Source organism: Myxocyprinus asiaticus, chromosome 4 (assembly GCF_019703515.2).
Source record: "Myxocyprinus asiaticus isolate MX2 ecotype Aquarium Trade chromosome 4, UBuf_Myxa_2, whole genome shotgun sequence".
Classification (NCBI taxonomy): domain Eukaryota; kingdom Metazoa; phylum Chordata; class Actinopteri; order Cypriniformes; family Catostomidae; genus Myxocyprinus; species Myxocyprinus asiaticus.
Genome location: NC_059347.1, coordinates 19,749,587 through 19,760,622, shown reverse-complemented (window position 1 = coordinate 19,760,622; position 11,036 = coordinate 19,749,587). Strand labels below are relative to the sequence as shown.

Below are 11,036 nucleotides of genomic sequence, written 5' to 3'. Positions count from 1 at the left end.
AATAGAGCTTGACTCTGAATGGACTCATTATTCCCAAGAACGAAAGACACAAGAAAGTTGAAAAAGGGGCATTAGGCTTGTGAAAAATTTTGTTTAGGCAATGGTGTAAACTGAATTGAGCTTCAAACATTGAGAAAGTAGGTTCATGGCTGCTAAGAGGAGAAGAGGGAATAATGTGAGCTTTTAGTTCACCAGACTGAGTGAGCCATTCACAGGAATGCCATCCACCACTTGGATTTGTTCACAGAACAATAACCATTCAAGCATTCAGAGCAGCTAAACCGAAATGTTTTCTCATAGAGTAAGACTGCATAGTGCCATCTGAGCAGAAACATTACTTGAGCTGTATCACAGCCTCAATAAATAAATAAATAAATAAATAAATAAATAAACATAAGCATTGAGTTTGACAATTAATACAGTTCCATATAGAGAGCAGCTAGCTAGCACAGGGTCTGGGTACAGTATGAAGTCATTTTTACTGATAAATACACAATTTGGTCACATACAGTTGCCCCAAAAAGTAAAGTTTGTACACTTAAGCCACATTTAAAAATGTATGAATTTTCTTTCGATAGATAACACCTGTGCATCTGCAAACAAATTATACTGGGCCTTTTATCAGAGCTAACTTGGTTTATCTAGACACTTCTGCAATAACGTTTAACCGACTAGTCCTAAGTAATTTTTCGCTCATACAGGTGTCCTGGCAGAGTATCAGGTGTAATTCATAAATTTCAGAATTCTGTTTTAAAAGTTTTAAAAAGCCATTTGAATGGTAAATAAAACAGTTAGACGTTTTCTGCTGTCCATCTTGGTAGTTTCTTCAGGGAGTTGGCCAGTGCATATGTAAACTGTGTTGTGAGGGAGGGCTGAGGCATGCTGTGAATGAATTGAGAAGGGGGCTGCATTCCTGGGCTGGGGCTTAGTCGACTCAGTTGAGTGGGTGCGTGCAACATGTTGTGAGAGTGTGTATGTGGTGTGGGTATTTGAATATAAAGGAGTGCAGTGCAACACCCAATCTCACAGCTAATTAGTTCAACCCTTGACAAAAGGTTGGCCAGCCACTGAAGAGAACACCTGGGACAGGCGTAACAGGGCTTCATGGACTGCTTTAGAGGCTTGAGTGGAGAAGGGTAATAGGGGACCTCCTCATGTTCACCCTTTCTGGAACTTAACTGATGTTTGTCACATTTTCACTTATCCAGAGCATGTAAGAGCTGGAAACAGAGTAGGAGAATTGTTTAAGGACTTGTGGTTCAAGGAATTGGAGATAATGTCTGTACCAGTCTCAGATGATGACAGAACCTTCAAAGACTGTGAGTAAGACCGATCAAAATTATTTAATAAAGTGTGTATCTTTTGGCCTATCAACTTGTCAAAGAGACCTGATTTTGGCCATATATTATTGCATTTTGCCTTTGCAGGACAGCATATGTGGTATGCTATGGAATATGTATTGTAATATTGTAGTATGCTGGACTATATAAAGTATGTATATATATATATATATATACACACACACACACTATGTTGTGGGAAATTATCTTAGCTATTACATATACATTTATAAATTATTTATATTCTTTTGAAATAAACAATGTGTCTAGCATTTGTTGAGACTAATTCACAGACACAACTTTTGTTTCTGTTGCACTATGGCTCAAGTAAGGCAGCTCAAATGCAAACAGTGTGAAATTTTATGCTCACACAATCTGTGTTCAACCACGTAGCCATAGACTGGGTGGTGCTCACAGCAGTTGACTCTTTCAAACAAACAAAAAGTATATATATAAATATTTATGCTTTAACTACAAGCCTGTGTTCCCATATACTGTATATGGTCTTTTTACAAAAATATATCTTTGGCTCACCTTCTCAATGTTATTGCTAACCCCTTTCAGAGGGGGTGTGTTTTACATGTCATGCCTGAGCTGATTAGAGCAAGACTGCACAAACAGTGCCATTACTGTGGGTGTGAAACACTGATATCAAACCACAGCTTCCTGATGCTTGAAACTAGCCCACCTCACAGTGGAGGGGACGGAGCTCACGAGCACCTGTTTGTTTTGCTAGGAAAGCAATTCTATGTGCTGATGTTGGAATGTTATCATACTGCTTTTACAGTGGATGTTGTTGTAAATGGAAATCAAATTGAGGTTGAGGTAAATAATAGTGACATCAGCTATGTGCTATGTGTATCAGCTATTGTAAAATGGGGGTGTAATTATTTACTGAGGAAAGTAAATTTACAATGAACTAATATATATATATATATATATATACACACCGTATATTTATCATTGGTCATAAAGCAGACAATTTACACAAGGTTCATTTCTATTTCTTGTGCTCCAAACTTACTTCAAACTTACTTCTCTGTCTGCTCGTATGAATGTAACACATCATAAGAAAATGTTTCACCGCTGTTCAAATGCACTTTGGATCACATCATTTATATGTATAAATGTTTTCCATCTGAAAGGACTAAATATTAAATGAAACAAATGACAATAAAATGCAAAGTAATCTCTTCAGTAATCAAAATACTTTTTGAATGTAATTGTATTCTAATTACCAATGATTTAAACTGTAACTGTAGTGGAATAGTTACTTATATTTTGTATTTTAAATACATAATTCCATTACATGTATTTCGTTACTCCCCAACACTGCCTATCTGATGGTATTCAGCTTTCACATCAGAGATCACTAACAACACTAACAATGTCTGTTTTTGTTCAGTCGTTGATCATGTCTAAGAGTCTAAGTGGTTACAGAAGAGATTTTTAACTGCTGTGTTTATTGAAATTGTGCCCATTCATCAAATGAAATCCAGGTCACAGAGTGTCACCATCAAACTCTCAAGATGAAAGTTACGCTTTCACAATACATCACTCTCGGTCAACCTGCCAGTTAATCTTAATCATTGCAGCTGGCAAATCAAACAGTGTAATATACTAATAATGTTGAGAGATGAGGGTAAACTGCGGTCCCGTTTCTTTTTTAAGCATTAGAAACCCAACAGTCTCAAGAAGAGTTCCTTTGTCTATCAAATTTCTGAAGAACCAAAAAAGGAATGATTGGCAACACGAGGGCAAATTTTTTATCTTCAAAAATCGGTCAGTGCCTTCCAAATTTCTTAGTGGATTTTCTCAAGTGGCTGAAGTTGGAAGTACAGTCTTGACTTTAACTATATTGCAGGACGCACTGCTCAAGCACAACACATGAGCAAACACTATACAAATAAAACATTTGAATGGTGACGTGAAAGGCACTTTTCCAAGTCTGAATTTCTGAAACATTTGAGTAGTAATAACATGAATATACTCCTATAACCGTAACCCTAATAGCACTGAGACCGAAACCGCATTCTTTTATTTACTTCTGAATGTGACGTGAATGGCACAGCACGTCCGATTTTCTGAAACACCTTAGTATTAATCAGGGCCGGTTCTGAGCATATGGGGGTCCTATAAGCTAAATCCTATTTGGAGGCTTCACAGCACGACCAACCGACCAGCCATCCATGCCCATCCAATTTCACCATTAGACGCTTGCTCGGAATTCAGCCTATTAGGTCCAAATGTTGGTGGGAAAATTTTAAACTAACACACAAATTTCCCATATATGATCCTGTTGCAAATTCTCTAGAGTCTTTCTGCTTATAGTGAACGTTGTGGGGATGCTTCACAAGTTCTGGGAGCAGAAACAAGTGAAAGGCGTGATGATGGAGACAGAGAATCTGGTACTCTATGAGTCCATTCCCTCACCCAGCCCTCCGTACATATGCTATGTCACCTTACCAGGTGGAAGCTGCTTTGGAAATTTTAAGGTAAGGGAAGTGAATTTCAATATTCAAAATTACTGTAAAAGATATATTAATACTGATGCCCTGATAATTAAGTGATTTTTTTTAAATCAATCAGCAAGTCTCACCTTAATACTTTCATTCTGAAACAATCCAGGCTTTATTTAACCATTAATGAGTAAGTGGACTGAGGTCCAGTGTCTTTATTAAGAGTGTCTCAACAGTACTATTCATTCTTGCCATAAAAAGAGGCTCTTGTGTGAAAATGAGGAGGGCCACCAGGTGGTTCTTATTTGCTAAATTACTCCTGCCAACCACAAATCAGTATGTGGATTTTCCCTTCAGTTTAAATGGAATGTTCTATTATATGGAATGAAGCCTGAAAAAAGAGTTTATTTGTTCATAATGTTCTAGTATTGTTTTTTATGGAAAGCATATATTTTCAAAATTATTGAGAGTAAAGGTTTAAGTCTACCTGCATTCAAAATGTATCTGAAGTGGTAGGCTGCATGTTAGAGATAATTACAAAAGTTCAAACTGAGAAGACGTTTTTGAAAATTGACAAAACTGGAAAACTGGATTTTTTTATTTAATTAAAAAAAAATTAATAGATTAATTAAGATTAAGGGTTTTCATTGCACTATATTGTATTTAAATGACTTTTTTGTATATAGAATTATAGTTGTAAGCCTCAGTGCATTTTTTTTATGTAACTGTTGTGCCTTTATGCTATAGCTTAAAGTGTATTTTATTTATTTTTTATTTTATTTACTTATTTTTTATTATTATATTGGAAGAAAGAAAAGCTGTATGAATAGTGGTCTAAGAATTATATAGATTGTGAGTGTGTTTGTGTTTGTAATTTGTTGTTGGGTCATATTTATTTTTTGTTTTCTACTGTATTTTTTGTGATATTGTTTATAAAATATGTCATTTTTGTTGTATGTGCAATAAAAAAAAATACAAAAATAAAAAAAATATGCAAAGTGCCCATTTAAAACTTTTTTTTAGATTTTGTCTCTAAGAATCTCTGATATATAGCTGAATATTTTTCTCTCTATGGGATCAGTTACCATGGTTTCTGTTGGAGATGACTGTTTCAAGGCTAGCTGTTGCCCTTTGGAGAGACTGAAGCACACCAGGGAATTACCACTGAAGTGACACCACTGTTTGAAATAGATTGTAGTCTTTGATCAGCATTTGGGCACGAGGCATACACTCACTATTTATAATGATTACTCAATCCACAGTGAAGCTCAACTCCATAGAGAGAAATTCTTCAGTATTTTTTTAAATTTTTTTTAGGATCAAAGACATGCCAAAACGTCTATATATTCATCTTCATTTCAGCAGTGCTTGTAAATGTAATCCTGGCATTGCATAGAAAGGGTTTTCCGCAACATTACAGATCAAGAAACCAATTTCAGCACTTCAGCTACTAATTTAACCTCAAATTGCTCTCTGAGCATGTTTGGGGTGCACAGACATAATTTACAACATAATCCTGTGATGTGGTTTATGTGCATTATGTGGCTTTGTGTTTAAGACATGCTTTTGAGGACTTTAACTTAAAGCCAATCTGAGAGTTTGTTAACAAGTAAAATTCCTAATGATTGTTCAATCAGTGTAGATCATCATATTTCATCAACATTTCACGATTATGAGAAATTGATACACTCTCTGTCTCACACACAGTTTTGCTACAGTAAAGCAGAGGCCAGACGTGATGCAGCTCGAATCGCTCTGATGAACTCCACGTTTAATGAGTTGCCCTGTCGCCGTATCACTCCTGAATTCATAGCATGCAGCGTTAAAGAGGCCGTCGGCACCACCAGTGTGAGTCACATTACTAACTAATTAGAAACAAACCATTGAACAATTTAAAGGTGCACAGTATATTTGTCCTTGTTAAAAAAAGGTTTCCGACATTTTGAGATCACATGACTATCTGAATGCTATTTATTTTATCTCGGCACCCCCTCCTCCCATTATCAAACACTTTTGCTTGTGAAATAAACTAATCATGGCTGAATGCTGAGTGCATTTCTACAATGGCATCAATAAACGAAAACTCTTGCTTATGCTTGCTGCATCAATGCTGCTAATTGTCAATATAGATGACTGCCCTGCTGAAAAGACCAGAATTGCTGGTCACCAGCTTATGTTATGTTTTGGATTCTGGTCTCCCAGCATGAGATGCTGGTGTGCTAGTGTCTCATCCAGGCTTTTAAACTAGCTTAACCATGTAGCTTCATCAGAAACACCATGCTGGTTTTACTGGTGAAAAGCATGGCTACCAGCTAGAACTGCACCAAAGCAGTACTTACCAGCATAAGCAGGCTAGACCAGCATGGCAATTGCATGCTGGTTAAGCTGATCTTTTTACCAGACATGTAATTCAATGCAACAAAAACAAATTACTGGGTGCACCTTTATGAAGACAAATGTTGTTTAGGACTTGTTTGTCTGGCCAATACCTAATTAAAAATAGCAAGAAATGTCAAACTGTACAGGCTGTGTGGGAACACGGAAGGCCACCCACTGTAGTTATACATCCATGTCCATGCACTAGCTCCATCCTCCTTGCTTTACAATATATCACCCATACATAAAGAGTCAAGAGGCAAATCCAATGAAAAATTGGCTTTGTACCAACAAAAAAGTCTGCATAGAAAGTAATGTCACCCTCTCTCACTCCAAACTGAATATAGCTGCCAAGATTTTCACATTCTGTAGGTGTGTGTGTGTGTGTGTGTGTGTGTGTGTGTGTGTGTGTGTATACGTACATGTGGGTGTGCATGTGTGGTCTCCCTTCACTCCCATGTCATTTATCCTCTGCAGTCTTGGCCTTTTTCTCCTCCAACAGTAAAGACAAGCCTCTCTCACTGGATAACAAAGCAAAGGGGTGTCTAATGAAACCCAGACCTCCCCCTGTATTTGTCTCTGCCCAGAATAAGTGATGACATGTCTGTAAGTCATTGTGTCCCACTGTTCACAGGGCAACATTGCAGATGCCTCTGACCCCAGTACTAGTATAGGAGCCTATTGTCTCATGCTGGAGCTGAACACTGGGAGAACCATGCTGGAATTCCAGGTTAGGAAAAACACAGCCAAGATTTTATGTAACCCTGTTGAAAAATCAGCATTCATTTCCATGATGGTCAAAGCAATACAACATCTGTTTAGACAGTACAATGTGTTAAAATATGACCAAAACAGCAAGCTTAAAAAATAACCATGGTATGAATTCATTAATTTATAGACACCAACACAAATTTAGTTATGGTGAATGTTGGATGACTTGAGTGTGACAAAACAAATTCTTCTCTCTATCTCTTTTTCTCAAGGAAATAATGACGGTTTTTCAGCTTTTGCACTGGAATGGGACCCTTAAGGCTTTTCGGGAGATGAGATGTAGCCGTCAGGTAAGAATTTAAAAAAATGTGGTGCTTGCCCAAAACGCAAAACCCAGCTCCTTGATGCTAGAGGGTTGTCAAGGCATTGTTATGAGGTTGCTAGAGTGTTCTAGGTTGCTCACTAGCCCAAGTCAAATGAGCCGACTCTCAAAGTCTCTGTGATATTCTGGTTCATAAATGTGACTCTGGTCTCTTCTTCAATGTAAGTGTATAAGATGTTTTTATTTTATTTTATTTGTCTGCCAGGAACAAACCTTTCCTAAACAAGCCACATGATTTGAAGTATAATTTATGTTTGTTGCACAGATAGTGTGGGATGAGTAACATGCCAAATTTAAATACTTAGTTATGGGTTTGTTCAAATCCCAAACTAAAAGTGTAAACAATAGTAACAGAGATCACTTTTACATAACATATAGGGGCCTAATTATGTTAAAACCACTGTATACGGATCATTGACAAATGAGGTGATGATCAAAATGAGAAATCTTTTAAAAATCTAGTTTAAAACACATGTATAAGGTTCGTAGTAATTTTTTGTGTCCATGTTGGTTTCATAAATGTAAAAAAACAAACAAAATCTATTTTCTTGTTTTTGCATTTTCTACAAAAAAAAAAAAAGGATTCATTGATTTTAAAAAATGTCAATTGTGTAACCATCGAGATGAAAAATCTATTAAAATACTTCCCTTGCTCCTTGAAGACACATGAGTGTACCTGATTATTACTTTCAAAAAAGTTTCAAAACAGATTTTTCCAAGGTAAAAAATAAAATGTCTTTTTTTTGTTTGATTTAAAAAAACATTTTTTAGTTTTTTTTTTTTTATATACAAATCTCATTAATTTTTGAGTCACGAATATCAAGAAGTTTTCATGTGCCTTTCTATAAAAAGTTTAAAATATATGATATTTTTGTAAAAACTTAACATGAGGGTCTAGGGGTCTTCTCTTTTCTTTCTTGGTCTTTTTTTTTTTTTTTAAATAAAAAAAAGAAATTGATTTGAACTTGATTTGGTGGACAAAATAATAATAATAATAATAATAATAATAATAATAATAATAATAATAATAATAATAATATATTATTATTATTTATTATTATCTGGGTCATTTTTGACCCAGAAAAATATCTCATTCAGAAATTGAAAATGTGTTTATCATAGTAGAGGTGTATTCAAGTCATTGTTTTGTGTGAAGAGCATGTTTTGTTTTTAACTTAAAAGGGTCATGACGCCTTTTATTCACTTATAATGTTAGTAAAGTTTTTTTGCACAAAAAAACAGTCATATATTTGTAAAACATAATCATTTTCCACCTGACCTTCTGTCAGAAACACTCTGTTTTGTTGCTGCTTATCCTTTAAAACTTGACAGTATACGGCCACTGTTATGATTGGCTTTCTGTTCTTGAATGACCTGCTCTATACTTGCCATCTCACTGCTCACCACTACTGGGCGGGGCTACGAAAGTGCTAAGGCAAAGCAGTATTTGATGTGTTGCTGTGGAGGTGGTAAGATGCAAATGTCTACCATAGTGTGACATCACAATTAGAGAATGAGTCATTTTGAAGCTTGGTTTCAACAAATGCTCTTTTTGCTGTGAAGAGTAAGACATTTTTTTGTATATAATAGACAGTGACCTCTTAAATGTCAAAAATCAAGGAACATTTGATTCCTCATGTCATGACATGACCCCTTTAATACATCCAGACCAAGAAATTAGCTTCATGTGACACCATTGACTGAAACACTTTTAACATTTTTAATCAACAGCAATTTTTGTTGCTCATTAATTAGTTTTTACCTAATTGTTTACTTTTTTATTTTCTTTGCAGGAAGTGATCGATTACTATTCACAACAGCGTCTGGATGAGCGCACACGCAGCCACATGGCTTTGGACTGGCTACAGAAGGAGCGGCAATCCCCCGGTCTGCTCTCCCAAGAGCTGCAGCTAGCCATGAAGGAGCTGGGAGAGGCCCAACGGTCCGGGAGGGAACTCCGCTTCTACAAGGAGAAGAAAGAAATCCTGAGCTTGGCTCTCTATCACGCTAATGCCGAGGATCTGGAGGGATACCACAGTGAGGAGGTGTCTTGGAGAGAAGACACTGAGTTTGAGTATTACACTCAGGAGGGCCACTGTCTGGAGGATTCTTCAAAACACTGCCACTTTCACTCTCAGGGCAGTGTGAGTGATAGAGAATCTGTAGAATGAGCTGTGTAAGACAGGACGTCTTATGTGCTATGGACAAATTGTACATACTTTACAGTAAAGTCTGTTTTTTTTAAGACTTTCATATGTTATTTCTTTTTCTATGTGTTTTAGAATTTGAAATTATGAGATATCGTTGATTTGTTGTTTTGGTCACATTTGTATCCACAATGAAGTGCTTTAGAAACCCTTCTGAAAAGGGGGGAGTGGGGGGAGCTCAGTGAGTAAAGACGCTGACTACCACCCCTGGAGTCACGAGTTCGAACCCAGGGCGTGCCGAGTGACTCCAGCCAGGTCTCCCAAGGGAGGGTAGTCACATTGGGTAACCTCCTTGTGGTCGCCATAATGTGGTTCACTCTCGGTGGGGCGCATGGTGAGTTGTGCACGGATGCCGCGGAGAATAGCATGAAGCCTCCACACGTGCTATGTCTCCACAGTAACGCACTTAACAAGCTGCATGGATTGACGGTCTCAGAGGTGGAGGCAACTGAGATTTGTCCTCCACAACCCAGATTAAGGCAAGTCACTACGCCACCACAAGGACCTAGAACACACTGGGAATTGGCCATTCCAAATTGGGGAGAAAAAGGGGAGAATTTTTTTTTTTTTTTTTAAAGAAACCCTTATGAAAAAAATACAAAATCATTCTAAGCTGGTTGGCTGGTCTTAACTGGTCACAAAAAGGTGAGTTGGCTGTTTTTAGAGGGGTTTTGGGCACTTTTTAGCTGGTCAGGCAGGACATCTGAAACACCAGCTGAGTGCCAGGCTGGGTGACCTGCTAAGACTAGCCAACCAGCTTAGTCTGGTTGAGATGTTTGTTTTTTTTTTTTGTTTTTTTTTTTTACAAGAAAAGGAGGAACCACTAAAAAAAAAGCATCAACACATACTAACATTGTAGCCTACCGTGGTAATACCATGTATTCAGATATGTACCATGGCAATAGATTTTTTTTATTTTTTATTATTGTACTAAATAATGAGGTTACTTGAGCTACATGCTGGTGTTAGTTATATATAACAGCAACAGCAGCTGTTTTACCATAGGCTTTAATGCATAATAGAGCAATTGTGAATAACCTGCTTTGAAGTTATTTTGTTATTCTACCAGTTTGCCACAAGAGGACGGTATTTATTTACTTTTGAAATGAACTGTCAGTTCATTCATCTGTCACTGTCTAACTGAGCAGGACAAAGTGCTAACAGCACTGTCCTTATTCATTACCTGTCTTTGACTGTAACTGTGTGATTAGCTCTTTTTTTATTTTATTTATTATTTCAAACAAATGCACACAGAATATGTACTAATTAAAATCAGGGCTCTGTAGAAGTAATTGCAAATAAATGTTGGGTCTTTTTAGTAAAATATTGTGTAAATTTGTATAGATGGATACCGACTATTAATCTCAACAAAGGTCGTTTGTGTAAATTTTCCACAATTTTTTTTTTTTTTTTTGCTTTGTGAGCAAATGCACAAAACTAGGCCATAACAAATCTTGTTTTTGCAACTTTTTTTTCATCATAGTGGTTGCTAGGAGACTATTGAACCTAAACCAAAAAATCTTGAAGTCCAGCATTGATGTGTAGCTACTGTATGTGTCCT

General features: G+C 36.7%; 1 protein-coding gene across 1 annotated transcript; it reads left to right on the top strand.

The window, feature by feature from the left end:
• The first annotated feature begins 980 nt into the window (after positions 1–980).
• On the top strand, positions 981–10,316 carry LOC127439175 (protein limb expression 1-like). Its single transcript, XM_051695307.1, has 6 exons — positions 981–1,319; positions 3,672–3,835; positions 5,507–5,647; positions 6,810–6,905; positions 7,159–7,236; positions 9,062–10,316. Exons 1-6 carry the CDS (start codon positions 1,277–1,279, stop codon positions 9,437–9,439), a joined length of 900 nt encoding a protein of 299 aa, XP_051551267.1. The 5' UTR covers positions 981–1,276; the 3' UTR covers positions 9,440–10,316.
• The last annotated feature ends 720 nt before the right edge of the window (positions 10,317–11,036 follow it).

What these genes read in the sequence shown, in the direction of transcription:
- LOC127439175 (XM_051695307.1), top strand. Translation starts at nt 1,277, where the DNA reads ATGTCTGTACCAGTCTCAGATGATGACAGAACCTTCAAAGACT. An exon ending in GAACCATGCTGGAATTCCAG is followed by an intron (nt 6,906 to 7,158) that starts GTTAGGAAAAAC and finishes CTTTTTCTCAAG; the next exon opens with GAAATAATGACGGTTTTTCA. An exon ending in AGATGAGATGTAGCCGTCAG is followed by an intron (nt 7,237 to 9,061) that starts GTAAGAATTTAA and finishes TTTTCTTTGCAG; the next exon opens with GAAGTGATCGATTACTATTC.